This window comes from Mus musculus, chromosome 5 (assembly GCF_000001635.26).
Source record: "Mus musculus strain C57BL/6J chromosome 5, GRCm38.p6 C57BL/6J".
Taxonomy (NCBI): domain Eukaryota; kingdom Metazoa; phylum Chordata; class Mammalia; order Rodentia; family Muridae; genus Mus; species Mus musculus.
This window is the reverse complement of record NC_000071.6, coordinates 149,584,895-149,612,213: the sequence shown is the minus strand read 5'-3', so window position 1 is coordinate 149,612,213 and position 27,319 is coordinate 149,584,895. Positions and strand designations below refer to the sequence as shown.

Below are 27,319 nucleotides of genomic sequence, written 5' to 3'. Positions count from 1 at the left end.
ATCTCTAGCTCCTACAACAGGTGGATGACCATCTGGAAGCCCCAGTTTCCTTGTTGGTAAGATGGCTGCAGACAGTGTCTATTCCCAAGGGATTGTTAGGAATTGATGAGAAACTCCATCTGTCTGAAAGCAGGCCTCCCTGTTTCCAGCAGCCTCCCTGATTTTCCCCGTCCTCAGCCTACCCCAGACAGATGCCCTAAGTGGTGGGTGGCCCGTTGGAGGAGCTGTTTGGGGGCCACTCGCCGCGGCCACCTGCTCTGGGTTCTCTCCATCCAGTGAGACATTGACATTCCAGAAAGAACAGCGAGAATCTGATTTGTTCTCTGAAATTTCAACTCTAATTGCTTCAGGATGAGCCCACATGGGCTGAGATCATTTCTCATCTTGCTCTTTTCTACGCCTCAGGGGTCAAAGCCTTAAGCTCAGCCAAACCTTTCCATGACACAGGAAAGAACTGGCCAAGCAAGGAGGTCAAGGTCCTTAGCACTCGGGCAAGAAACCGCTCCAGGGTGAGAGTTTCTTCCTTTCTGGTAGCGCTGCTTCTGTCTCCTGGCTGCAGAAACCAACCGGGAACAAGTCAGAGCCAGGAACAGACAGATCTGGCTTCTCCCCGAGAGCAGACACAAAGGCAAGCTCGTGGCACCGGAGGGCCTGGTAAATGCTGGGCCATCTGAGCTCAGGCATCTTCCAGCGAGGCTTTCTTCGAGCTGACAGTAGTCTGTGGGGGGTGAAGGGCAGGGGTGGGGGGAGAACAAGTGTAAGGATTCTTCTGGTATCTGAAGGCTGGCAGCTACAAGATCCCCCCCCCCCATGCTGAGCACCCCAGCATGCCTTCTGAATTCATATGTCTGTGTTATCCCTATCCCTGAACTCTCTCTCTCTCACCAATTCTGGTCATTTCTAGGTACCTTGGAAAGCCAACTGCTCCCACCTGTTAACAATTCATTTCTTCTCCCAATGGCTCCCGCAACCCACCACCACTTCAGCCACACTGAACCAAAGCCAGCACGAACGGACCCTCTTCGCTCTTCCTCAAGGGCTTTGTTCTTCCATAGTCTTACCTCTGCACCTTCTAATTTTTAAAAATGGTTTTATCTCATATGTATGGGTGTTTTGCTTGCATGAGTGTCTGTGCACTGCGCACAAGCCTGTGTGTGTGTGTGTGTGTGTGTGTGTGTGTGTGTGTGTGTGTGTGTGTGCAATGCCTGGGGAGACCAAAAGACCCACTGGAACTTGATTACAGATGGTTTTGAGTTGCCATGTGGGTGCTGGGAACTGAACCTGAGTCCTCCAACAAAGCTACAAGTGCTCTTAACTAGAGTCACCCTTTTGGTCATCCCCCTCCCCCGTTCTTTTGTTTTGTTTTGTTTTGTTTTTTGTTTTTTGAGACAGGGTTTCTCTGTGTAGCCCTGGCTATCCTGGCACTCACTTTGTAGACCAGGCTGGCCTCGAACTCAGAAATCTGCCTGCCTCTGCCTCCCGAATGCTGGGATTAAAGGTGTGCGCCACCACGCCTGGCGGAGTTCTTTATTTTTCATTGCGGTATTAAATACATTGTGTAAGTTACCTGAACCAAATACATATTTCATACATTCACATTGCTGTGCAACCACCATCATCACTGTTCAATTCCAGAACTTTTAGTTTTCTGAGACAGGGTCTCACAAAGCCCAAGGCTGGCCTCTGACCCTTTCAACTCCCTATAGAGCTGAGGGTGACCTTGAACTCCTGAATTTCATGCCTTCATCTCCCGAGTGCCAGAACTACATCTACATTCCCCCATAGTCAGCTTCTAAACTCGTCCACCTCACAAAACTGAAAACATACCCATTGAGCAGCATCTCTTCGTCCCCTTCTCCTCCGCCCCTAACGGCAGCCATTTCACTTTGACTCCGTGAGTCTGATTGCTCTGGGCACCTCGTCCCTTGTTACCAGGTAATATTTGTCATTTTGCAACTGGTTTGTTTTACTTAGCACATCTTCGGCCTCATACATGTGGTACCATTTCTGTCTCCTAAAAAACCCCTTACAGGTGGCCACACCCTAATACTCCCACTAATGTTTCTCAGGCATCAGCATGAATTCCCTCTCTCCTAATACTATCCCATCATCCCCTGCACCAATGTTCCCATGATGCTTCATGCTCCTCCCATCATGCAAGAGCTGCGCGATGAAGCAATGGAGGCTTAACTTTTTCAGGACAGACTCCTCTCTGTTTGTGGGCATGTCCCCTGTGTTCTATTACAGTGCGGTGTAGGCACAGAGCAGCCCTCAACACATTATTGTGAAGCAGAGTGATTTTCAACAAAACCCGGGATGCTCAGGAGAATGAGGGGTCCTTAACCCTGCTTCCTACCACGTGGTTTGTCTCTGGAGCTCTGCTGCCATCTTGGTCCTTTGTTCTCCAGCCTGGTCCGCATTCTTTGCTATTTCTGTCCCTCCTTTACTCTGTGAGCATCCTTTTGGGCTGTCTGCTCACCTCCCTGGTACCATTTCTCTGGAAATGGTTCTGGTGCCTTGCCTCACCCTGCTGAGCCAGGGAAGCAACATCTCCCAGACATCTTCCCACCGTCCTGTTTAAACTTTAAAGGGACCCCAGGCAACAAGCTCCTCAATGAGCTGCCCTAGCGCCAACCCTGGGGCAGCATCCTGCAGGCCGGTGGATGCGTGCTTCACAATCATCTGCCACTTGCCCAAGGCATCCCCGTTTTTAGAGCAGGTAGAGTCTGTGTTTTCTTTTTATGTTCACAGAAAAGCCCAAGGCTCGGTGTCAGAGGAGTGATGCAGGAAAGCTAACAAACAGCAAGGCCCTCTTAGTGCCTGGCCACCGCTACTAGTGATTTAACTTCAGATAAGCAGCATGGCCTCCCGGAGCCTCAGTTTCCTTTTCTGTAGGGATCCCCAGCGTCTCCAGAATGAGAGAAGAGCGGCTTGTCCTACCGGCTGCAGATGCGGTCTTCCCCTTCCCCACCTGTGAGCTTTCTTGCTTTCTACGCGTAGTCAAGCTACACACAGAAAACATGATTTGACTTTCAGAGAATCTGTTACATAAAGAATCTCTGCAGTAGATGCTTTCTAAAAGGACCCGGTGGTCTGAGCGACTCCATCAATACCCTCCCTGCCAATGCTCAACAGCCCTGTGAATGCTCCGCTGTGCTAGACGGCAACGGTAGCTTTCTTCCCAACTGGGACAGGTGCACGCTTAGCCAGAACCAGCTGGGATTGTTTTCCCACCCGCCCATGCCTCTTGGACACTTGATTGCGATTATAAATTTATCTCAACAAAGCGAAAATTACATTAATGTGAGAATAATGAGAGAAACAAAGAAGCCTTCGCTAGGGCTGAAGGCGCTCAGCTGGCGGAGGATGGAGGACTGAGGATAAACGATGGTTTGGGGGAAATTCTAGAAATTGGGAAGAACACTGCTCTAACACGCTTTGCAGAGGTCTGCTTCACCTTTGTAAAAGCAGAAATCAAAGCTCATTTATGGTGCATTGGATGCCCAAAGACCAGTGAATGAATGTGCTGTCTTCATGTTGCAAATCGAAATGGCATGTTGATAGAATGTGTGTATTGTTTCTAATGCTTCCTGCCTTAAAAGGCATACGTTTTGGGTTTTGTTTTGTTTTGTTTTTTCAAGACAGGGTTTCTCTGTATAGCCCTGGCTGTCCTGGAACTCACTTTGTAGACCAGGCTGGCCTCGAACTCAGAAATCCGCCTGCCTCTGCCTCCCGAGTGATGGGATTAAAGGTATGTGCAGCAATGCCCGGCTGGCATACATTTTAAAATTTACTCAACAACTACCAGGGTTGATCCACTGCCCCCTCTGTCCTTCCCTGCATGCCTCTCTCTCTGCTCATTTTATCCTTGTGATAAACAAACACAGAGAATCAAATCCTATTCTAAATTTAGAGCTAACTCCCCATCCACCATTCCATGCTAACACCGTTTGTACAGAAGAGAGCCAAACAATGCCTATCATTGTGGCTTCTTGCTGTACTTGCTCTTAATCACATTTGGAGCCTTTTCCGGCCTTGTGTCCTGCATCATTGTCTTTGAGGAAAAAGGCAGCTAGAGGCAAAAGAGGGCCTGAGTAGGTGTGTAAAGATCAGGGCTCAGATGGGTGGCGCAGTGATGCACACCTTTTTTGTTTGTTTGTTTTTGGTTTTTTTGTTTTTGTTTTTTCGAGACAGGGTTTCTCTGTGTAACCCTGGCTGTCCTGGAACTCACTTTGTAGACCAGGCTGGCCTCGAACTCAGAAATCCGCCTGCCTCTGCCTCTCTAGTCCTGGGGTTAAAGGAGTGTGCCACCACGCCCAGCAGTGGTGCACACCTTTAATCCCAGCACTTGGGAGGCAGAGGCAGGAGGATATCTGTGAGTTTGAGCCCAGCCTGGTCTACAGAGTGAGATCCAGGACAGCCAACTCTACCTGTCTTGAAAACAAACAAACAAACAAACAAAAAGGGCTCAAAGTCTGTAGCTGTTGGCCACCTTGCTAACTCAATAGTCCAGGGTGGAGATGCTAATGGTGTCGGTGAACAGGGAAGGAACCTCCCCTTTCCAGACTCTCACATCACACTCCAGTATGCCATCACATCTGCCATCTTACTGTATCCTATACCTTCTTGGAAGACCTCCAAGTATAATAGAAAGGAAGTTGAAATGATTCATAGTCACGGTTGCTAAATTCCAGGTCTGTGTTGTTTTCCCATAAATTAGCTATTTGCCCTGGACAAACTTTGGACTTGTGGCTTCCACACATCCTTCTGGCCTGACACATCATAGTGAGTGGAGTTTCTGGGTGACAGAACCTCGAATTCTACAAGTACCCACAGCATTTTATATTCGTAGCTTCTGGAACAGAGCTTGCTACATGTCTACCAGAAACCCTTTCCCACCCTCCTCTCCTTAGACAGGGCCTCAGTTGTGACCGGCTGTGGTCACGTGACTAGGTGCTGTCCCCCTTAAGATGCAAGCAGGAGTAGGCAGACACTCCTAGAATATCCCAGGAAGCATGCTGAGCCTTCTGGAAAGTACACGCCCTGGATTCCCAACTCCCCATGCCCCTGTTTGTACTTTCAGGGGTGTAGATGGAAGGCAAGGGTTAGGTAGCTGTAGCTGTCCTTCCCGTTAGGTAACTGTGCAGACGGATATGCAGGGAAGGAACTTGGGCTCTTGGTGAACATGGTGAAGATGGAGCTGCCACTCATCCAGGCATTTATTTAACCTAAATTCTCTGGTGAGAGGAGCATTAGAGGACGTGGGAAGGGCTGTTTCTTTGGGTCTCTTGGTGGCCGAGACCTAGAGAAGAACATTCCGGGGAACTGGAGGAACTAGAACACTCTGCATCTCTAGAACCTCCCATGTCCCAGTGCATAGGGACCTGGAGTGCATATGGGGCTTTGAGGTAGCCTAGGATTTGTAGCTTTGGAGGCCCTGGGGCCTTCATCCTTACCCCGGGCCCTCAGGAAGCTAGAGGGCTATACAGGGTACCTGTGTGAGAGATGGTGAGGCAACAGTGCCTCGAGTGTTCCCAAGGCCAGCAACACCAGCCACAGAGCTGTCGGTACAAACAAACGGATGGGGCTTGGTCATGGGTGGTAGCCTGATAAAATGGGGGGGAGGTGTTAAATCGCATAGGTAAGATGCTCTGTGGGTGACACTTGAGTAGTGACTCAGTTACACTCACAGGCTGGGGGAGACAGATAACAGGTAGTAAATAGAGAGCTAGCAGACCTCAGCCAAGGACCACTGCATGCTTTGGGGGTGAGGGTGGGGGTGAGAGAGGGGATGGCTCCTTTGACCCACCTGATTGTCCAGACTGACCTGCCATGGCAAAATGCAGCCCATCGGCTCTTATCTGCTTTCGCCTCTGCTTCAACAGTGAGACCTTCTGGGGAGGGAGGGTTAGGGGTCTTTTCAGCCTGGAGGAAGAACACAGAGATGTGAGACCAGAAGCCATGGTCACTCTGATAACAGGGACCGAGAGCCAACAGTGGGACATTTGGATTTTCCCTGTTAGAACAAGACTCAGGCTGGCTGAACTGGCCAGAAGGCAGAACTTCCCATAGAGCCTTTGTGCCCTGTCCCAGTTCCAGCTGGTATGTGGCATTTTCCTGTGAGCTCTTCTTAGCATCTAGTCAACTCACTTGGACTACGGTTGTATGAAATCTCTTGGCATCTTGGAAGAGGCGCTATCAACATACAGAGACAATGAACACATTAAGTTTTTCTCAAACAGAAAAAAAAGACAAGCACATAGTTTTTAAGGCTGGAAAGAAACTTCTAGATTGCCTAAGACACCCTCTATTTCATAGCTCAGCGGGAGGGACTGTGGGAGATCACATGACAGTGAGTGAATTGGAGCTCTGGGTCCTCTCGCAAACAGTCAGGAAACACCTTATTCTGCAACTTTACAATTTGGATTCCTGGTCCTAACACACCACATAAAGGCTTGGAGTTTGGTTTTCTGTCCCTTTTATCTTAGAAGTAACGTTGTGGTGTTTTGGATAAGATGTCTCCCATAGTCTTGTGTCTATTATGGTTTCTGTAGCTGCAGTGAAACCCTGAGACCAACACAAACGGGATGAAAGGGTTTATTTGGCTTAGGCTTCCATATCATATCAAAGGAAGTCAGGACAGGAACTCAAGCAGGGCAGGAACCTGGAGGCAGGGCCTGACATGGCAGAGGACATGGAGGGGTGCTGCTTACAGGCTTGCTCCACATGGTTTGTCCAGCCTGCTTTCTTATAGACCCAGGACTACTAACCCGGGAGTGGCACCAGTCCTCAATCAGTCACTAACTAAGAAAATGCCCTACAGGCAGATCTTATGAAGACAATTTGTGAATTGAAGCTCTCTCCTTTCAGATGCCTCTAGCTTGTGTTAATAAAACTAGCCAGGATGAGTTTGCCAGCCGTTCATTGAAAGCTCCTACTCTTTGTGCATAAATATTAAGTCTCCAAAAAGGGGAAATGCTAATCATTCGTAATTTTTTTTGAACTCCTCATTAAATTGAATATGATATCATTAGCTCTGCTCCAAGGGCAAATTTTTCATATCCAATCTGGATGAACCATTTGCTAGTTTACAGAAAGAATCGCTGTCATAAACTCAAGCTGGCTCTTCGGTTTTTGTGTGAAGACTGCCCCACGTTTCCCCAAGGTCACAGTTTTGAAAGAACCATTGTTTGAGAACGTTCCTGTGGTCTACACCATGTGTGGTCTGGAGCTCCTTAGGTGTGGTCGCTCGTCATGACCTGTACAGTTTTGAATGTGTGCCACTACATACTGAGATGACTCGGTATAGTTTTCTCACAGTAGCAGTTTCTGTATGCAGTAGGCTGAAATATTTTGATGGACTGCTTAATTTTTGGATTTTATTTTTTAAGTTGTATAATTTATTTTCTTGCAAAAAAGTGTAATATATAACATTAAAAAAAAAAACCTAGCTAGGACAATTTATCCCTTGTCAACTTGACACAAAAACATCCACGGCCATAACATAAAGGCATGTGCCACCTTTCCATTCTTTTTCATTCCTGTGATCACACATTGACATCAGCATCACAACATAAAACGTTTTTACAATCTTTAGAAGTCCCATAGTCTTCCCCAGCCACAAAACCTTCAACCTACAATTTGTGCTGCCTGTAAAGTATATTGGGGTAAAGGTGACATAGAATTTGTAGAAATGGCCAACCAATGACTGGTCCAACTTGAGACACATGCCATGAGAGAGAGCCCATGCCTAACACAGCCTGGAGGGCCAGGAGCCAGAGGCTGGATAGTACAAGGCTGGTAATTTAAAGAGAAGTCAATGAAATGATTTCTAATTATACTCTGCTATACTCATAGACTGGAGCCTAGCATAATCGTCATCAAAGAGTCTTCACCCAGCAACTGATGGGAGCAGATGCAGAGACTCACAGCCAAACATTAGGCAGAGCTGGGGTGGGGGTGGGATCCCTGCAGAAGAGAGGGAGGAAGGATTGTAAGAGCCAGAGGGGTCAAGAACACCACAAGAAAACCCACAGAACCAGCTAACCAGGTTCACAGACTGACCAACAGTCAAGGAGCATGTATGGATCTGACATAGGTTCTCTGCATAGCTGTTATGTAACATGATGTTCTTGTGGTACTCCCAACAGTGGGAAGGGGGATACCTCTGACTCTTTTGACTGCTTTGAGACTCTTTTTTACTCCTACTGGATTGTCCTGTCCAGCCTTAATATGAAGGTGTGGGCAAACTCTGTTAATTAAGGTCAAAGTCCACCATAACTGGATAACCTATGAGCTCCGTGCAGTGTGGACGACTTCCTTCTCCTTCTCTGACCTTGTCTGGGGAATTCAAAACCCCATACCTGTCTCTACTTGAGGAATGTCACAAAGCCTCAGCTAGGATATAGGATCAACTTCCTTTTTCCTGATAAGAACCTGTTCAGCTAGCACCTGAGATTCCTGAAATGCTTCCCCAGGCTAATGAGGCATTTCAGTACCCTAAGCCTTCAGCTAATGACCTTTGCCCATCCTGGATACCCACCACCCCAAGGGACTTTATAAGTCTTTCAACTGTGGGCTCCTGTAAAATCAAAAATAAATGAAATACTTTCTTACTTCAAGATGGAAGAGCCAGTCACTATCAAATAAAAACAAAACCAATCTCCAACAGTATAAATAGCTCAATAGTCAACATCTGGAGCTCACTCACAATCCTCTGGCCTCCTCCAAACGGGCTTGGGTCATTTCTCTGGCTCAACCCTCTGCAGCACACTCATGAAATGGGAATTTCTGGGTTTCGTTGGAGACTCAATGGTGTCATGTGATATTCTTCTGGAAGCTATTTTATGAGAGGATGTTTTGCTGAGAGCAAACATTTGGTGTTTTTCTGGAAGATGTCTGGTGTAAGAGCATGTGGTGTTTTGCTGGTTTGCTTGAGAGGATGCGTGATGTTTGGAAAGACAGTGGACAACACTCTGGCTTTGTTTGACTTGCTGGTCTTTGCTGACAACGCTGTGGCATTGGTTTGCCTTGCTTTCTTCACTGATCTTTCTTTGTGACTTTGTGGAGAGAAGCACACCGAAGAACTTCTAGTGGTGCTCTGACTGCTGTTTGTTGCTTTGGTGGACTCGTGCCGATCAGTGGGGGCCTTGTGGTTTCTTCTAGATCGAACTACTGCTCTTGGGGCCAGTTCTAGAAATTTGGCAGGAATTTGACATTGGGCCAGGACACGGAAGTAGGCTCAGGCAGAAATTTGACACTGGGCTAGGACAAGCAAGTAGGCTCAAGATCTTGACCATCTTGATAAGTCCCTGAATACCACGGGACTTTGTTTATTGCCTTGTTTGTTTCTCGACCTAGAGCTGACCTTATTCTTTGCATGTACTTAGGATGACATAAAAGCAGACTGGAGAAAAGTAAAGCCCAACCAATTCAGCTTCAGCACTGGCTGGAGTCACATTATAAAGTTGTCTAATTGTCTTTTTCTTTTAAATCCTCACTCCCAGCCAGGCATGGTGGCGCACGCCTTTAATCCCAGCACTCGGGAGGCAGAAGCAGGCGGATTTCTGAGTTCGAGGCCAGCCTGGTCTACAAAGTGAGTTCCAGGACAGTCAGAGCTATACAGAGAAACCCTGTCTCGAAAAAAACAAAAACCAAGAAAACAAACAACAAACAAACAAAAAAATCCTCCCTCCCTCCCTCGAGACCCTGTTGACTGACTAAGCTGGCTTGGTTACCACAAGGAACCACTCACTTCTGAACAGGTCCAGATTGCACTTGTCCAATTAACCATCTTCCTCCCCTACCTTTGGTCAATTGGGCTTTAAGAGTGGTTGAAGTGTTTAAAAACCGTAGGTTTTGAAAAACATAAGCCTACACACACAGCTTGTTTTCTAGGCTCAGGCCAGTTCCACTCCACACCTCCTGCTATTAGTTGTGGTCATCTCATGGTACTGGCATCTCCAAAACTGCTACAGACCCTTGCTGGAACTGGGCTGCACTTTCAACAATAGCCTCTCCTGGGCTCTCTTCCCAGACTCTAGTCCTGCCACACATTGCCAAGGCTTGGCTGCTTTCCTTCATGCTTTCAAAATCAGCACCGCCTAAGTGATTTTTATTTTATTTTATTTTATTTTATTTTATTTTATTCTATTTTATTTTATTTTTGTGACAGGGTTTCTCTGTATAGTTCTGGCTGTCCCGGAACTCATTTTGTAGACCAAGTTGGCCTCGAGCTCAGAAATCCGCCTGCCTCTGCCTCCCAAGTGCTGGGATTAAAGGCGTGTGTCACCACGCCCAGCTTGCCTAAGTGATTCTTATGCTACCAAGTTTGGCTGCTAGAATGAGGTGTAAGAACTTTGCTGCTTCTGAGCACAGCTTCTGTGTGCTGACCCTGAGGAAACACGTTCCAGATGATTTTGCCTCAAGAATGCTGGTCTCTTCCTCTTCACTTCTCTCAACATTCTTAGCTTCCAATACTCAATGGCTTTGGAGTCAAATTTTCCAAAGTCCTATCACAATCTTTAAAACACAGTCAGGTCTGTCACAGCAATACCCTACTCCTGGTACCAACTTGTCTTAGGGTTTCTATTGCTGTGATGAAATACAATGACCAAAAGGTAAGTTAGGGGAGGAAATGGTTTGTTTGACTTACAGTTCCACATCACTGTTCATCATCAAAGAAAGTCAGGACAGGAACTCAAACAGTGCAGGATCCTGGAGGCAGGAGCTGATACAGAGGCCATGGAGGGCTACTGCTTACTGGCTTGCTCTTCATGGCTTGTTAAGTCTGCCTTCTTATAGAACCCAGGACCACCAGCCCAGGGATGGCACCATCTTCTAAAGGCTGGGCCCTCCCCTATGAATCACAAATTAAGAAAATGCCCTATAGTCTTGCCTTATAGCCACATCTCAAGGAGACATTTTCCATTTTCTCAATTGAGGTTCCTTCCTTCCAGATGATGCTCGCTTGTGTTAAGTTGACATAAAACTAGCCAGGCAGCAGTCCCCTATTGGTGGTGCTGTTTGGAGTCTTAGGAGCTGTTGCCTTCTTGAAAGAAGGGTGTCAAAAAAAAAAAAAAAAAAAAAAGAAGAAGAAGAAAAAGCCGGGCATGGTGGCGCACGCCTTTAATCCCAGCACTAGGGAGGCAGAGGCAGGCAGATTTCTGAGTTCGAGGCCAGCCTGGTCTACAAAGTGAGTTCCAGGACAGCCAAGGCTACACAGAGAAACCCTGTCTCAAAAAACAACAACAACAACAACAACAAAAAGAAAGAAAGAAAGAAAGAGAGAGAGAGAGAGAGAGAGAGAGAGAGAGAGAGAGAGAAAGAAAGAAAGAAAGAAAGAAAGAAAGAAAGAAAGAAAGAAAGAAAGGAAGAAAGAAAGAAAGAAAGAGTGTCACTGGAGGTGGGCTTTGAATGTTTAAAGACTGGTGACATTTCTAGTGCACTCTCTTGGCTTGGGGCTTGCAGAGTGTCACCCCATTTTCATTGCTCACTCTCTGAGTCAGTCTTTAGGGTGTGAGCTCTCAGCTTCTGCTCCAGGTGTCACATCATTTGCTGCCATATTTCCCTAGCTTGAAGGACCCTTACCTTATAGAAGATCAAAATCACTCAGGAAGACTTAGCTCACCCTTGGAGAGCAAGCAGCACACAATAAATTATAGTACCGTGATTTTTTTTGCTCTGAGCATCCTGCCTCCTTCATCCTTCTTTCTGTCTTACTGTTTTCCTTTCTTTGTCGCCTCTTTCTCCTGCTGGGCCCCACCAGAACTCTTCCCACCCCCTCCCCTTGAACCTGAATTTCGATTTCTCCCTAGATCTGTCTCTGAACCAAGAACTGACTGGGGCTTTGTCATTTTTTTCCCCTCTTTCTCCTTTTTCTCTTCCCACCTCCGTCTGAGCTTTTGTTTGCTAAATTGCGGGCCTATCAGAATTAATGAACACATTAGAGCTTCCCATATTGAATGCTAGCTGAAAAGACTGTGTTTCTAAATCAGCCAACAGTGCGAGCCACATTCTGAGTCTCCCCAGACTGCCGCTGTGGTATCTATCATTTGATAACCTTGAAAACAAGACTACAGAGGAGCTTCAGGTGAGGCAGAAGCTGTTGTGCTTGTCTGGATCCTTTGTTTCTATTTTGAACACCTTTGGGGCTCTAAGCTAGAGTCGGTAGCTGGGTTATACTGGGAGATCTATATTCTGTGAGGCTGCCAAGAAAAAAAACTGAAGACATAATGATTCTGCTGGCAGAGCAGGTGTCCTGCTTTGAGTTGTGACATAGCTGGCAAACAATAGCTCATGAAATGACCTTCTTTTCAATTTATTAAAGGGCATGCATTTCTTGGAAATGCATATATTTCATGGGAGCTCTAAATCAAGGTTGCATCTCCCAGGGCCCTCTCCAAATCTCTTGCTCTGACGTTGATTCTCATGGAGTTGGGCATTAAGCTGATCATAGCTTCCTCTCAGTTATTAGATGTTTTAAAATGCATCTCAGAATAGGAAGTATGGGCTGAGTGTCCTCAGATTCGACACTAGGGTTGAGCATGTTGCTGTGTTCCAAGGCCAGGGAGAGCTGACTTTCTGTAGGCAAAAGGAGAGAAGGACCCAGAGATCCTGTCCTTTACCTCACAGATGGATCGCATGCCCTCCTGGTCCAGATCAGTGCCAATGCCCAGGATGGAGGAGACACACTCTCCTTGTCCTGCTGCCTTGGCTCGACAGATCATGCTTTGACTTTCTTAACCTATGTGCACATCCTGTTGATCATCAGAGAACCCACAAAGGAAACACAAGTGGTTGGGTTCAGACACCAACCTCACACGGGTCCTTCTCCTCTGTCCCGTGGTCCTGCTCCTGCCGGCCTTCCAAGCATCCAGCAGGTACATCTGTTTCCAGTACCCGGTGGGTAGGCATGCTCCGAGGATCTGTCAGAATCTCAAAGGGGACTCTTGGGTGACCCCATGAGTCAGGAGTGAAAACATCCCAGGGGTGATTCTGCCCAAAGGTCCCTGGAGGAATAAAGATAGATGAAGTATTATTCAGATCACAGCTTACTGCTAACATGGGTGGAGCTCCTTAAGACTGGCATGGCCACCTCAGTCCAGCTAAGCTATTCCCTGGTAGCTTTCTAGGAAGCAATTATAGGACAACTAACCCTTGAAAGAGAATCCTAGAAAGCCTCCTACATTGTAGGTGCAGGCTACTCAATAATGTACTAAGAACTTGAAAGATGAATTCAGCCAGACCCAGATCTATTTCGAGAAACACAAGCTACGGGTCAAGACACCATGCACAGACAGGCCATACAGTCTTTCTGTTGTAATAAATATTAAATGATCCTGGCTCGGGGTTTCTTCCTGCCTTAGACCAGTTATGATGAAACACACGCTCACAGCCTTTATATTTTAATATGCTTTAAGCAGGACAGTGGCTGGACAGCTGCCTACCTTCCATGTTGTTAGAATCTATCTTCTATCCATAAGTTATTACTTACTATGTTTCATCTGGGCTGCTCTTAGCTCTAATTGGCCAGTCCACATGGCCACATTGTTATAGCTCAGCTCACCCATGGTGGCTCTCCCTTCTCCTCCCCTGCATGTTCTATCCCATGGCAGCTTCTTCTTCCCTATTTGTCTAATTTCTTATAACATTATCTCTCTTTTTTCTTTACAACCCCCTTCCCTTTACCTAGGAAAGAAAGGAGAGAGAAGAGGAATGGAAAGACAGAAATCCCCAAGTCTAAGCTCTCTAGTCTCTTCCTTGTTCAAAATTACATTTGCAAATTATCCTTTAAAATGACAACATATCTATAATTCGTAAAATAATCAAAGCCAGACACCCCAGCCTCAGGGACTGGGATGACGATTTTCTATGACTGCTTCCTGCTGAATTGGGGTGAAGAATTTCTTTTCTAATTTTTTTCTAAATACACGTAGAAACCCCACACCGGGATTGTTTAATGTTTATTACAACATATTGCGCCCAACGTGGGGCACCATCTAAGTAGTGGATTAGGCTATTCTTGTCCCTATGGTCCATACATGCCAGGCCTTTGCCCACCGCATAGCTGAATGTCTCTACCTGAATATGATCTTCATGATAAAACACTTCCTTCCCAAAGTGACAACCCTCCACCCACTGAATTCAATGAGTCCAAATGTCTTTGATTTTATTTTATTTTTCTAGTTTTGGATACAAGAAGCTGATGTTGTGGTATAGACCAAATCACAGCTCCCCAAAATGCTTATGGTTCTAGCCTAAACCCCCTCCCCCAAAAGATTACATTTGGAGACAGGGTCCCTGGTGAGGTAATTGGCTTTAAATAAGGTCATAAGACCTAATATTATTAGTGTTCTTGTTATAAGAGACAGCGAAGAGCTATCTCCATCATGTGTGGATCAAGAGGCCAGCGCCCTGAAAGCCAAGGAAGCTCCTCATCGGGCCACGTGGGGACTCACTCCATCCTGGAGTCAGGTACTCCGAAGAAGTAACTTTTCATTAAGTCACCCTGTCTACGTCACTCTGTCTATGGCGGCCTGGACACACGAACACACGTGACCACAGATGTGCGACTCGGTGGAGCCATGGCTTCTTGGCCCTGAACTGAGCAGAGGCGGGTCTTACCTATGTATGCCCCGTCCTGGCTCCACAGGCGCACAGTGCAGTCAAGGGAGGAAGACAGCACGATGCTGCCCCCCTCGATCAGCTCCAGGCTAGCAAGGTAAAGTGGGAAAGGAGATTCGTCAGAGCTGCTCTGCCAGAAAGGGACATCGGATCCGAATGAAAGGAAGAGCGAAGCCGGATTCATTCCTAAACAACACCGGTCTTCCCTTCTCCTCCCTCTCACACTGTGCTCTTTCCAGAATCCCAGCCCCTCCCCACAGCAGTCAGAAAAAAGAAAATGAGCTAGTGAAAACTCACTCTCTCTCTCTCTCTCTCTCTCTCTCTCTCTCTCTCTCTCTCTCTCTCTCTCCATCTCTCTCTCTGCCTACTCACTCCTTTCAAGCCTCATGTGAACCCAGACCAACTGAGCTCCATAAATGTGCAGAAGAACACCAGGTCGACATGTGTTTGTAATTGTTATTAATAACTCAATTCGTTTTTATTATGACCTGGCCAGTCCCATTCCCCCCCCCCCCCCAACACTTCCTAATAGTCAAGACAGAGTCCTGGCCGGGCAGCGGTGGCACACGCCTTTAGTCCCAGTACTTGGGAGGCAGAGGCAGGCGGATTTCTGAGTTCGAGGCCAGCCTGGTCTACAGAGTGAGTTCCAGGACAGCCAGGGATACACAGAGAAACCCTGTCTCAAAAAACAAAACAAAATAAAACAAAAAAGACAGAGTCCTATCAATGTATTTAATTAACTTTAACACAATTACTGGATAACTACCCCTGAACTGTTTTTCTATGCTGGACTGGGTATTTCTCAGTAATGTTCCTGGTCCATCCCATCTAAAGAGATCTCTTGATCTCTCCATCTTCTCCTCCCCTCTCATTCTCCTGGCAAGGTTCCTACCTGTGAACAAGCCCCAAGCCCCCAAGCCTGGGTTCTGTCTACCTCTATTGTCCCCAGTAATTGCCTGTAGGTCATTTTTATTTAACCAGTTTGAGAATAAGATGAGCAAAGTTTACAGAGTCATTTGGTGCTACCCTTGATCTGGTGATTTGCATTTGAACACATGGCAGCAGCAGCCCAGCCCCCAACACCTCTCCCTTTCCACTCCAACAGAAGGGCAATGCTGTTTTCCTCCTTTGGTCCTCTGACAGGGATTTAGAAAGGACTGATGTGACCAAGACTCAAATGCTTGCTTTCCTTCTTTTATAGATTACTGAACCTTTCAAAAGGATGGTACTCACGAGGTCACCATGCTGACGTGAGCTCTCCAGGATGTCACGGCTAAGTGAAAAGAGAGAAAGGAGTCTGGTACGGATGTGTGCCCGATTGGAAGTGGCACTGATGCGGTGATGGTGGTCTTTCTGCTTTAATCCCCTAAGTGAGCACAAAGCACCTACTGTGTGCAATACCCTCCTCGCCCCATATCAGCTCTGAAAGAGTATGAAATAGGACCAATGGAACATGCTTACACAATGACGTTCCTCAGTGATTCTTATCTTGTGTGTGTGTACATGGTGTGCTGGCATGTTTGCCAGCATGTGGGCACAGATATGTATATGTAAAGAGCAGAGGTTGACTGTTGGGTGTCTCTTTCATTTCTCTTCACTTCATTTACAGAGGCATGATGAGTCTAATATAACTAGCCAGCTTGCCCTGGGAGGTTCTCAGTCTCTGACTCAAGAGTGCTGGGATTACAGGTGGGCCATTATGGTCGCCAATATTCTCTTCGGAGACAGAGGACGTGTGTGTGTGTGTGTGTGTGTGGCACCTGGCTTTTATATGAATGCTGGAAGTACAAACTCCAGTCCTCATGTAGTCTCTCTCTCTCTCTCTCTCTCTCTCTCTCTCTCTCTGATAAATACCTGTTCTTGCACAATCTTGCAAGTAAATCTCTGTGGACACTTGTCACTTCCTTCACCAAATCTCTACAAGTGGAACTGCTATTTGTAGCATTAGACACAAGTTGTCAATGTGCCCTTCAATTGCCAGCAAGCAATCACCCCCTGTTTGGTGCTAACAGATGCCCTTTCCTTCATCTTTGCTGACACCAAATGTTTTCAGGAAAATATGTTTCTGCGATTCTACTTTCTAAGAGCTTTAAGAGTAATCCCTTGCACTGGGACAATTTAATTTTCCCATAAGAGCATCTCACAGGAACCAAAGCAATCTTATCTAGGATTTAACAGGAAGAAATTCACTACGTACTGTTGGGAGCCTGTAGCTCTGTTCCCTGGAGGCCATACTCCTGGATGTCATAGACATGTATGAAGCCGTGCTGGTCAGCCAGGTAAGCGAGAGTGTCTCCTGATGTCACCACGATGCCGCTCACCTGGGCTTTCTCTCTGGACTGAGAAATATCAGAGACAAAGATAATAAGAAAGTAACTCTTCTACTGGTGTATGATGTCTTCAGTCCTGGTACTCCAGAGGCAGGTGGATCTCTATGAGTTCAAGGCTAGCCTGGTCTGTAGTAGAGCGAGTTCCAGGACAGCAAGGGGGTTTACAAAGAAATCCTGTCTCAAAAAACAAAACAAAGCAAAACAAAGAAAAAAACAGTAACTCAACTTCAGTCACTTAGACATGTCAGGGTAAGACTTTGACAAGCCTTAGCTATCAGGGACCCTCTGAGTGAACCACATGGAGGCAGGGATTGATGCAAAAGTAAGAGGAATTTATTGTTCCAGCATGCTGGGGTCATCCTGCACCCAAAGGAGAGGTGGTGACCCTGGGTGGCCTGTTCAGCAAGTTTTTATACAGTTTTCAGGGGTAGAATAGAGCAACAGCCACTTAGTACAATGTGACTGGCAGAACAGTGTGACTTTTAAACCAATTGGTTCTTAGGGAATGGGGTCTGTGGGTGGCCAACAGTTGGTCCACTCTGAGGAATATGTCTGGGCTTCTCTTATCAGGAAGATATCAAAGCAAAGAATTGGAACCTGGCAGACCATCCGGATGCCTAGGCTAGTATCAGGGAGCAAACACGCAACAACAACAACAACATCATCAACAACAACAATAATAAAGTAAATCCATAGCCAGGTTACTCAGTTGTTCCCCCAACTTACCGGAGTGAAGTTTGCAACGAGGCCAGACCCACTAAAGAGCTTCCAGAAACAGACAGAACCTGGGTAAGAGGGAAGTGGTAAGGAGTGGGCAGAGCCTAGCCACCCAAGAACTCTGAATATGTGCTGGGCCAACCCTGTGGTCTCACACCAGGGGCAAACATCTCTTCCTTATTTGGTTCATTTTCTTCACTCAGAACTGTAAGATCATACTGGGGAGCGGTTTTAACCTTGATGACTTGCTGGGTTCTCCTCCACTAATCAGGGTGACCTTGGCAGAGGAGGGTGCCCACTGTACAACATGTGCTATGCTGAGAATTAATGTCTTCCAGTTGTGTGTGTGTGTGTGTGTGTGTGTGTGTGTGTGTGTGTGTGTACCTGGCCTAGTGGCCTCAATTTTTGCCTGTGGTTTACATGTAGGTTCACCAGCAAGCCTTTGTGAAGTGGGGAACCCCAAGCAGATCTTGGGAGAGCCACAGAATCCTCCTCTTCTTTGGGGGAGGGGGTGTATGCCCCCTCAGGAAAAGCAGACAGAATAAGAGTGGGTCTCAAAGGAGTCAGAGACAGCTGAGATCCCCCCGGCCCCAACAGCACCTGATGTCAAAAGACCTTCAGTTTCAGGCTGGGACAAGTAGAAGGCAGCACCCCCCCCCCCCAGGTGACAACCAACCAAACACCCTGGGACCAAATATATACAGCTTAGCCGTGCTTGCTACCAGGACAGCATAGCCACTGCCTTTGTGATTTTACTAGACCTTTGGGGGCTGGATTTGGGCCCACTTGTTATAGTCAAAGCTTGGAGGCCATGTTCCTGGTTAATGTCAGCCGGCTTGTTAATGGCCCCTGCTGAACCCTCACTTCCTTCTCCAAAGGATTTGCCAGCTCCACGCTGACCTCAGCGTCCTGCTAGCTCTTCACTACGTGACCCTCTGGCCTTTCTCCTTTGGTTCCTCTGCAAGGCTACCTGTGGCTGCCTTAAGTCAGTTTCTCTTGCCTTGTGCTTTTCTATTTGGCCAAATTGAATGGTGTCGGTGTTGCTGTGGGCCTCACGGTCTGTTTGGGATAGATAGCTGAGGTCAATCTCCCCTGAAGGTGGTCTGGGGCCCAGCAGGCTGTAGGAACAGCAGGGCAGAGAGACCTGATTTGGAGGACGGATGGCTGGCATCCTAGCTACATGGCTGTCCTCCTGTAGGGTAGGCTCCCGTTGGAGCAGATTGGGATGTTAGCCTGGGATCTCTAAGGCTGGCGATTAAATAGCAGAGGTAGATTGTGCCACTTGGGGTGGGGGTGGGGCTTCCTCATCCAACCTGGACCCGGGATGACCTCATCTCAGAAGAGACCTCACCTCCGGGCCCATTGCTGATGAGGGCAGCAGATGCTGAATCCAACTTCGTCAGCCGTGTCTTTAGAAAGGCGAGCTGGGAAACACTTCTATCTGGGCCTGGAAATGAAAGGCAGGTCTGTTGGCTTATTTTCACAATCTCCCTGCCTGGACCCACCCCATCACTGCACCCTATCTCTGTCTGTCTGTCTCCCTGCCTCTTTCGGTCTCTTTCTCCCTCCCCTTACCTCTGCGTGTGCTCATGTGTATCTCTCTCTCTCTCTCTCTCTCTCTCTCTCTCTCTTCCCCCTCGCCTCCCAGCTGCAGATGCACACATGTGCTTCTCTGTCTCTCTTTTTCTCACCTGCTCACTCTCCCTCTCTTTCTCCAACACACATTCAGCTCTCTCTCACACATGTAGCTGCCCCCAGCAGCATTTGAAAAGCCAACAGGGATACATGATCTCCTTGAGTAAGAGCCCAGCCAGGGATAGAAGGATGTGAAAGGACCTAGTAGAGAAACCCCCACTCAATTCCCAATTCGGCATTCACCCAAGAATCACGAACACATTGATGTAAATACATGAGGTAGTTTAATGGCCGAGCTCCAGGTCGAAACGTATCTCATGAAGGAGACAGTGGATCTGACCACGAGGCTTGAAAGCTAGGGTTTTTTATAGAAAAAGAGTCTGGGGCTGGGGAAGGAATTGGCGCGGTTTCACATTATTGGTTCATTTAAACAGCAGCGGACTGTACATGCAGATCGGGGTAACAGCAGAGCATCTGGTTAACATTTAACTTAGGTCAGAAGGGCAGGAGATAGGGAAGCGCCTGGCCAGTCCGGACTTGTTATTCTCTTTATCTTTATGGCCAAGCAGCCTCAGGAATATCTTAATGACGGGCCTGCCCGGGCATGTCCTGGCCTGTTCTGCTATTATGTTCTCAGCCCCAGGTTTCAAAGCTCACAAACAACTCTTTGGGCTATTTGACATAAATTACATGAATCACAGGTCTAAAGTTTTATTTTCTTTCAGATGATGGCTCCAGCAGCCTATGGGCACTCCGAACCCCTGCCCCCCAATACTAGGACTTGGAGAGACAAAGAATGGGAATGTGGCATGAGCTACAGAGAGAGGCTGAGAGGTCTGAGAAACCCAGGCAGCCTAGACAGCCAAGCCCGTGGGGTCAGGGTGGGCATTAAAGCCCAGGATGCGCAGATGCTTCTCCCAAAGTGCTCCTGGTTGAGCAACTTTTATTTAACCTTTGATTAAGCTCACACCTTCACCCATACAGTGGTAATACTGGCTGCTGCCAGAAGGGAAGATTCATAGTTAAGCAAATGGGAAGCTTTGTTGAAGACCTAAAGATCAACATTCTTTGTTTGTTTGTTTGTTTGTTTGTTTGTTTTTCATTTACATCTAAGCATGTCTGTGATCCTCCCTGCCCCCTGTGGATTGGTAGCTGATATTGGCCAACGGGGTGTGTGTGTGTGTGTGTGTGTGTGTGTGTGTGTGCAAATGAAGCAGAGAGGATGGATAGGGGTCTGGGGTGTGGTGGGGTGTCAGGGATGGGGTGTTCAGGAGCCCTGTGAGTATGTATTGTAATGACAGCATACCTGGACAAGCTTCAGGGAGACAGATCAACTTTACTTGGGGTGATTCAAGGGTTATATAGTTTTGGGGGAGGGGGTAGGAACATTCAGGGTGGGCATAGGTCATTGGCTGAAGGCTAAGACACTATGGGAAGACATTCTGGGAATTTCAGGTTCTAGATTATCTGGAGAAAGTTGAATCTGTAATCTTAACCAAGGCTATGTGACATTCTGAAGGTATGTATGTATGTATGTACATATGTATGTGGAAGGTGGGGTGGGCCAGGGTGGGGAGGGGTTGTTTGAGCTCTCCAGACAAAGTCAGAGAAAGAGAAGCCCTATTGGTAAAGCAAGTCTGCCATTTTGCATGGAGACCAGAAGGCAATTTTGACAATGGTAAGACTTTGACCTTAATTAGCAGGGCAACACATGTCTTATGGATAAGGCCACATTTCAAGTTTAAGACAAGCAGCAGCAGAGACCCAAAACTAAGCTAAGGAAAACTCCCAAGCAACGGACAGAATGCTGATGGTGTGTTCAGGAAGGGACAGAGCCAGGGAAGGTATCTCACACGGACTATGTTTGCGCTGGCTCTTGGAAGATGGACTAGGCAGAGAAGACACTGTAGAGGAGATGGCCATCAAACCAGGACTCAATGGACACTGCCAATTCCCAAATAAACTAGCCTAGCTCTACATCTCTAAGTTCCCGAATCTGCCAGTGTTTGGGACTCTTTATCCCTACTCCCCCAGTGCCTCTTAGTAAATGAAAGTCAAGAGACATAAAGAATACTGTGGGAAAAGCACAGTCCTTCCATGACCCTCTCCAAGCCAGGCCGGGGTCGGGGCTTCAGAGAGAGAATGAGCAGCTACATATAAAGGAATGCTTACGGCCCCCCCAATATTCAATATAAGAGTATTAGGAAGTGGGTCTTTGAGAGGTCATAAAGGTGACTTCTCTGGTTTTCTGCTTGTGTTTATCCCAGGGATGGCTACAGAGGCACAAAGGTGTGCCAGCCTCTTCCTTACCCATGTTGGGTCCAGGAGTGCATCCCTGCACAACACCTCAGCTATGCCCATCTATCATGTAGAGATGACCTTCTTCACAGCGGAGACCACATGAGTCTCCTACATAAACCTTGCTGTGAAGGCTGAAGGGATTAATGACCCCAAAGCGCCTCTCTCAAAGTTCCTCAGCCTATGGCAGCTGTTAATGACGAGTCCTGTTTAATTCTCAAGTGTCAGCCTCCTGTTGATGCAAACAAGCAGACACTGCCTGTCTCTCAGGGTCAGTGTGAGCAGTAGATAAAATCAGCTTATGGGAAAATGGCTGACGGCAGAGCCAACCAGTGGGTGTCAACTGCTTTCCTATATAAACCTCCTCTGTCTCAGATGGGCTGACTTTCTTGAACTTTGGCCTGGTTGGGATCCCCTGGTTTCTCTCACAGTCAAATTCTTTTTGATGTGGAAGAGGAATTAGCAATCGCCTTTGGGCGGAAGAATGGAGCAGAAACCTTAGTGAGATGAGTCAGCAGAATAAAGACTTCACCCCCTCCAGCTTTGCAAGCCCTTTTCCCAGAGAGAACCATGGTTCTGCATGCAAGATGGCATCCCCTTCATCAAGGCCATGTGAGAAAGGCCACTGAGCTTTGGTGTGACTGTCAAGAAGCAGCCAGGTTACTCCTTCATGGAAGGGCATGCACACCGTGTGTGTGTGTGTGTGTGTGTGTGTGTGTGTGTGTGTGTGTGCGCCTGTGTGTGCACAGGAGAGGGCAAGTGCATGTGTGTGTGCAGTGTACATGTGTACGTGCCTCTGTGTGTGTGTGTGTGTGTGTGTGTGTGTGTGTGTGAAAATTCTACCTTGCGGAAGTGTTACTGTGGTGATGGCTGGGTTTGTGTTCCTGTAACAAAAGAGATTTTCAAAATGAGACTGCTTGCAGTCTACAGTAACCTGGAGCAGTGATCATTTCTGCAAACAGGGTTTTGCATCAGAATTGCTTCCTGAAGTGTCAGCCTCACATCCTAAGCCGGTGACTTTATTTTCATTTTAATGGCAAAGAAACTAAACTTCTGGAATGCAACGAACGCCCATCCCTTTCCTCCCTAAAGACTAAAAACAACAAACACAAAAAGAAACAGTTCAGTGTTCTCAGAGAGAGCTTTGGAGAATAATTTTTTTTAAACAAGTGGAGAAATGGGGATCAGGAGTTGACTTGGTGATGAGTCTGCAGGTCAGAGTTCCATTCTGATGCCAAGGTTGCCAGAGGCTCCACCGCCTATCCCCTCCAGGTGGCACTCAAGCTGACCACGTGACTTAACCATTATTATTATTTTTTTTAACTCGCTGGCTACCCACAGCTTGCCTCTGCATTAGGACCAGAAGCCCCTTAAGATCTTATACCTCTGACATCACTTCTCAGAGCCTAATGCACCTGGGAACAGCTCAGAAGTATTTTCTGGCTAAATGATTCAGAGGTTTTGTGTGTTTTGTTTTTAAATGCCTAAAGCCAGGGATCTAATCACCACTGGTGGTTCGATAAGGATTTGTAGCTTGGGCCTCAGGAAATGAAAGACCTTCCTCATTCTATGCCAAAACAATCAGCGTTCTGTGTCATCTCCTTTCCTGTGGCTCCAAAGCAGACAGCTGCTGCTTGAGAAGGAAGGGCTTGGGCCGCTAGGCGGGCAGGGGAAGGGAGGAAGCCTGTTTAACAACAGGCTATAGCCAGTGTCCCAGCCCTGCACACCCAGCAGTAAAACCAGAAGACATCTCAACTATGGTTGGGGCACCCCATTATTGTTTTGATGACCACCACGATCATTAGCAGATAGCAGACAGAGAAGACCCTGAAGAAACAGAGCCAGCCTCTCCCCCCAAAATTGGCAAGTGGTAGTGAAGTTTTGCAGTTGAATGCTTAAGTAGTAAGGAAGGATTGAGGTTGGAGATCTGTGGGTCACGGGCCACCAGAGGAGGCAGAGGATGGGTAGAGCATGGAGATCTTCCAGTCGGATGAGACATTGAGGGGGTGCTGCATGGGCTGAGCTGGGGGAGAAGGTTTAGTAGCAGGGTGGAAGATGCACATGGCAAGTGGATGGTGATGGAGAGAAAAAGTGGGAGAGGAAAGGGGTGCCAACATAGCCGCAGGGCTCAGTGGTCCAGCCTTCAGGTTGGGAGCAGATAAAGACCTCAAAGATACCGAGATAGACTTCTGTGGGCTGGGCTTTTGACAGGGAAGAGAACAGGAACAGATATGACACATGGCATGGACAGGAAGCAGGGGAGGGACGGACACGACACAAGGCCAGTCCCTCCCCAGCAAGTCATGGTCCAGAATGGAGACTCCTTTAAGGAGGGTCTGTGTACAGAGGCTATGGAACCTGCCCCTTACTTACCTTCTCTATGGTCCTGGCCATCCATGGGGCTGGGGGTGTTCAGCTTGCAGTACATGTGACCTGAGATGACATTCCAAACTATTATCTCTCCATCGTAACTGGAGGTGGCCAGAAGAAAAGGCGGGCACTGAGCCACACAGAGAATGTCCTCCTTGTGCCCATGGTTCTAAGAAAGAAAGACAGAGCTGAGAAATCAGACCCCAAACCAGTGGGTCATGGGCCACCAAAGGAGGTGGGGGTTGGGGACGGCGTGGAAGTCTGAGAACTTTCAGTCGGATGAGACATTGAGGGAATGCTGACTGGGCTGAGCTGAGGGAGAAGGCTTGTGGGGAGCAGGGGGCGGGGGATGGAGATGCGTGTGGTAGGGTTTAGGGATAATCCCAAATTAGGATAAATCCCAATTCAGGGATAATTTGATCTCTAAAGTCAGATGCGGAGGGGTTCTCTGGGACTTCTACCTCTTCATATGAGAACCCCTCTGTCTAGCAATCACTGTGTTGCAACATTTCCTGTTTGGCTATTGCCTGTCGAGGTCGAGCTCTCTAAGGGAACCGGTATGTCCTTATTCTGCCATTCTGCCATCAAGCAGGTTGTTGACAAGCGGCTCTAGCTCAGGCCGCAGTGGGTAAGGGGTGTAAGCTATGCTCTAAGGTTTGAGTTCCCGGAGAGAAAATGTCTATGTGTTGTATGGCTGTTTCACCTGTCAATTAAGAAGCCTATGACCTATGGCTTAGGCAGGAAATGGAAGGCGGGACATCTGGAAGTCAAAAGAATTCTGGGAGAGCCAGATGAGGGAAGATCTACCCAGGGAGATTCGAGGAGATAGATGTGTGGTACCTGAGTACAGATAACCAGCCACATGGCAGAATGTAGGTTAAAATAATTGGGTTATTTTAGTTATGATCCAATCAGAGTAGAGCCAAGGAATATATAAATGTATTTTGAGTCTGAGTCTTATTCCTAGAAGTGTGAGGCTGGGAGGAAGAACCCAGCCTAACTGCTACCGTTTCCCACCAGCCAGAAACCCACATGCCAGAGTAGAGTGAACCCCGGGACTCCCACTCCCCCCTCCCCGAGACATAACTGTGAATGGAAATTGAAACTATGTGCTTCTCCCCAAAGGAGGTCCTTTGCCCAGGTGTCTCCGCTGGAGACAAGAACCTGAACCTGGTGTGCGGAGACCAGAGCTGCAGAGTTCAGGGACCCCTGGCCATGAGCATTGTACATCTCTCCTGTGGGTACTTACTATGTAATGGAGATTGTTCTCTCTCTCTCCCTCTCTCTCTCTCTCTCTCTCTCTCTCTCTCTCTCTCTCTCTCTCTCTCTCTCTCTCTCTGCTATATTAAATTATCCTAACCTTCTCCTCATGTACTGGCCACAGAGATCCCCTGAGGACTTGGCTTGAATTATCAAAGAGGCTCTGCCTGCTCTTGGATTATATTGTGAGACTACTGGGGAAGCGAAGACTGATGGGTATCTCTTTCCCAAGATCCTCTACTGCCAGATGTCCTACCCCAACTGCAGAATAATGCTTTCTTTCCTATTTTTGGGCTGCACGTTTGATTCCCCCAAATCCACATGTCAAAACCCGAACCCAGTGATTCTCATCCTGTGGGTCATGACCCCTTTGGGGTGTGTGTGTGTCAAATGACTCTTTCACAGGGGTTGCACATCAGATACTTAGATTATGATTCATAACTAACAAAATTACAGAGGGACTGCATTAAAGGTCACATAGCTTTGGAAATGTTGAGAACCACTGAGCTAAAGTAAGGTAATGGTATATAGGGAGGTTACTGGTGTCACCTAGAGCATGAGAATGCAGTCCCTGTGCTGGGATTTGTGTCCACACAAGAACAGGAAGAGCCACACAGCTCATGCTTGCTCTTCTATGTGAAGAAGACACAGCAAAGAGATGCTGACAGTGGCTAGCTTTCTATCTGTTGTCCAGAAAGGGAGTCCTCACCAGAGCCTGGCCTTAGGACCTGGAACGGAGGGAAATAGATTTCTGTTGTTTAAGCTTTGTAGTGTGTGTCTTCTGTTACAACTCATTAGCATATCCTCCCGCCTACTTCTAATATGCTAGCCAATCAGACCCTCCACAGTCCTTTCAGACAGCACACCCCAGTGCCTCCGCTCTGTGCTCAAGCACCCCCTCCTGGCTGGCATGAAGATTATCTTTCCCTTCCTAAAAACCCCCTAGTGATCTTCTGATCTCCTGGATTCTGCTACAACAAAGCTATTGGGGCTCTCCCATCGCGGTCGATTATCATCGTTTGCTAGATTCCACGCTTCCGATTTCCTCTGATGCTTATCTCCTCGCCTATGTGTGAGCATCTCAAGAATCATGTTTGTCTCTTCTATGTCTGCCTACTAAGTGCATGAGTATGCCAGCGCATATGTGTGCATGCTGGAATACTAAATGCATATGCACTTCACTGACCTACGTGTGATAGCCGAAGGCCATGACTCCCCTGGGAAACCTTGCATATAGAGCTCTGTTATTTCCTCTGATGCTTTACGAAACTGCGAACTCTGTGAAGAAGGCAAGGCTGTGCCCTAGTTTGTGTATTACTGTTGGAATTCCCATAAACAACACGTATTTGGTCCACAAGAGGCACTTAGTAGGTGCTGAATGAATGAGAACACATTACTGGGTAATTATTATGAACTGGGCACTGGACAAGGTCTTCCAGACCACAGAGGAGGTATATGGATATACTGGTTAGTTTTACATTAACTTGACACAAGCTAGAGTTATCAGAGGGGAGGAACCCTCAATTGATAAAATGCCTCTGTAAGATCAGGCTGTAGGTAAACCTGTAAGGCATTTTCTTAATTAATGATTGATGGGGGAGGGCCCAGTCCATTGTGTGTGTATTGGGCTATTCCTGGGCTGATGATGGTCCTGCCTTCTATGAGAAAGCAGGTGAGCACGCCATGAGGAGCAAGCCAGTAAGCAGCACCCCTCCATGGCCTTTGTTTGCATCAGCTCCTGCCTCCAGGTTCCTTCCTGCTTTGAGACAGAAGTCTTGTCATCCTTTGACGGTGAACTGTGAATTGGAAGTGTGAAGTGAATAAACCCTTTCCTCCCCAAGTTTCTTTGGTGGTGGTGCTTCAGGACAGCAATAGTAGCCCTAACTAAGACAATGGAGTTTGTATTCTAGCAATGTGTGCCCTCGGGAATATTTGTAGGGCACGAAATAGCTGGTGATATGGCAGGCAGCTGGGCGGGTTGGCCTTATTTTCTGTATTTTTTGTCTTAATGCTTTGGCATATAAACAGTTTGGAAGAAAGCCATTCATCCCTGGGAAACTGTAGGGAGCTGGGGACATTCTGAT

General features: G+C 47.4%; 1 protein-coding gene across 2 annotated transcripts in view; it reads right to left on the bottom strand.

The window, feature by feature from the left end:
* Positions 1-319: 319 nt before the first annotated feature.
* Positions 320-27,319, bottom strand: part of Wdr95 (WD40 repeat domain 95) — a 127,486-nt gene continuing 100,486 nt past the window's right edge. For both annotated transcript variants that reach the window (XM_017320945.2, NM_029440.3), the window contains 9 exons: positions 23,979-24,144; positions 19,024-19,119; positions 17,682-17,740; positions 16,823-16,964; positions 15,859-15,898; positions 14,626-14,714; positions 12,817-13,010; positions 5,828-5,925; positions 320-718 (listed from right to left, as the gene is read on the bottom strand). In XM_017320945.2, coding sequence (XP_017176434.1) covers positions 481-718; positions 5,828-5,925; positions 12,817-13,010; positions 14,626-14,714; positions 15,859-15,898; positions 16,823-16,964; positions 17,682-17,740; positions 19,024-19,119; positions 23,979-24,144 — 1,122 coding nt within the window. In that variant the 3' untranslated portion in view covers positions 320-480. The remainder of the gene's footprint in view (positions 719-5,827; positions 5,926-12,816; positions 13,011-14,625; positions 14,715-15,858; positions 15,899-16,822; positions 16,965-17,681; positions 17,741-19,023; positions 19,120-23,978; positions 24,145-27,319) is intronic.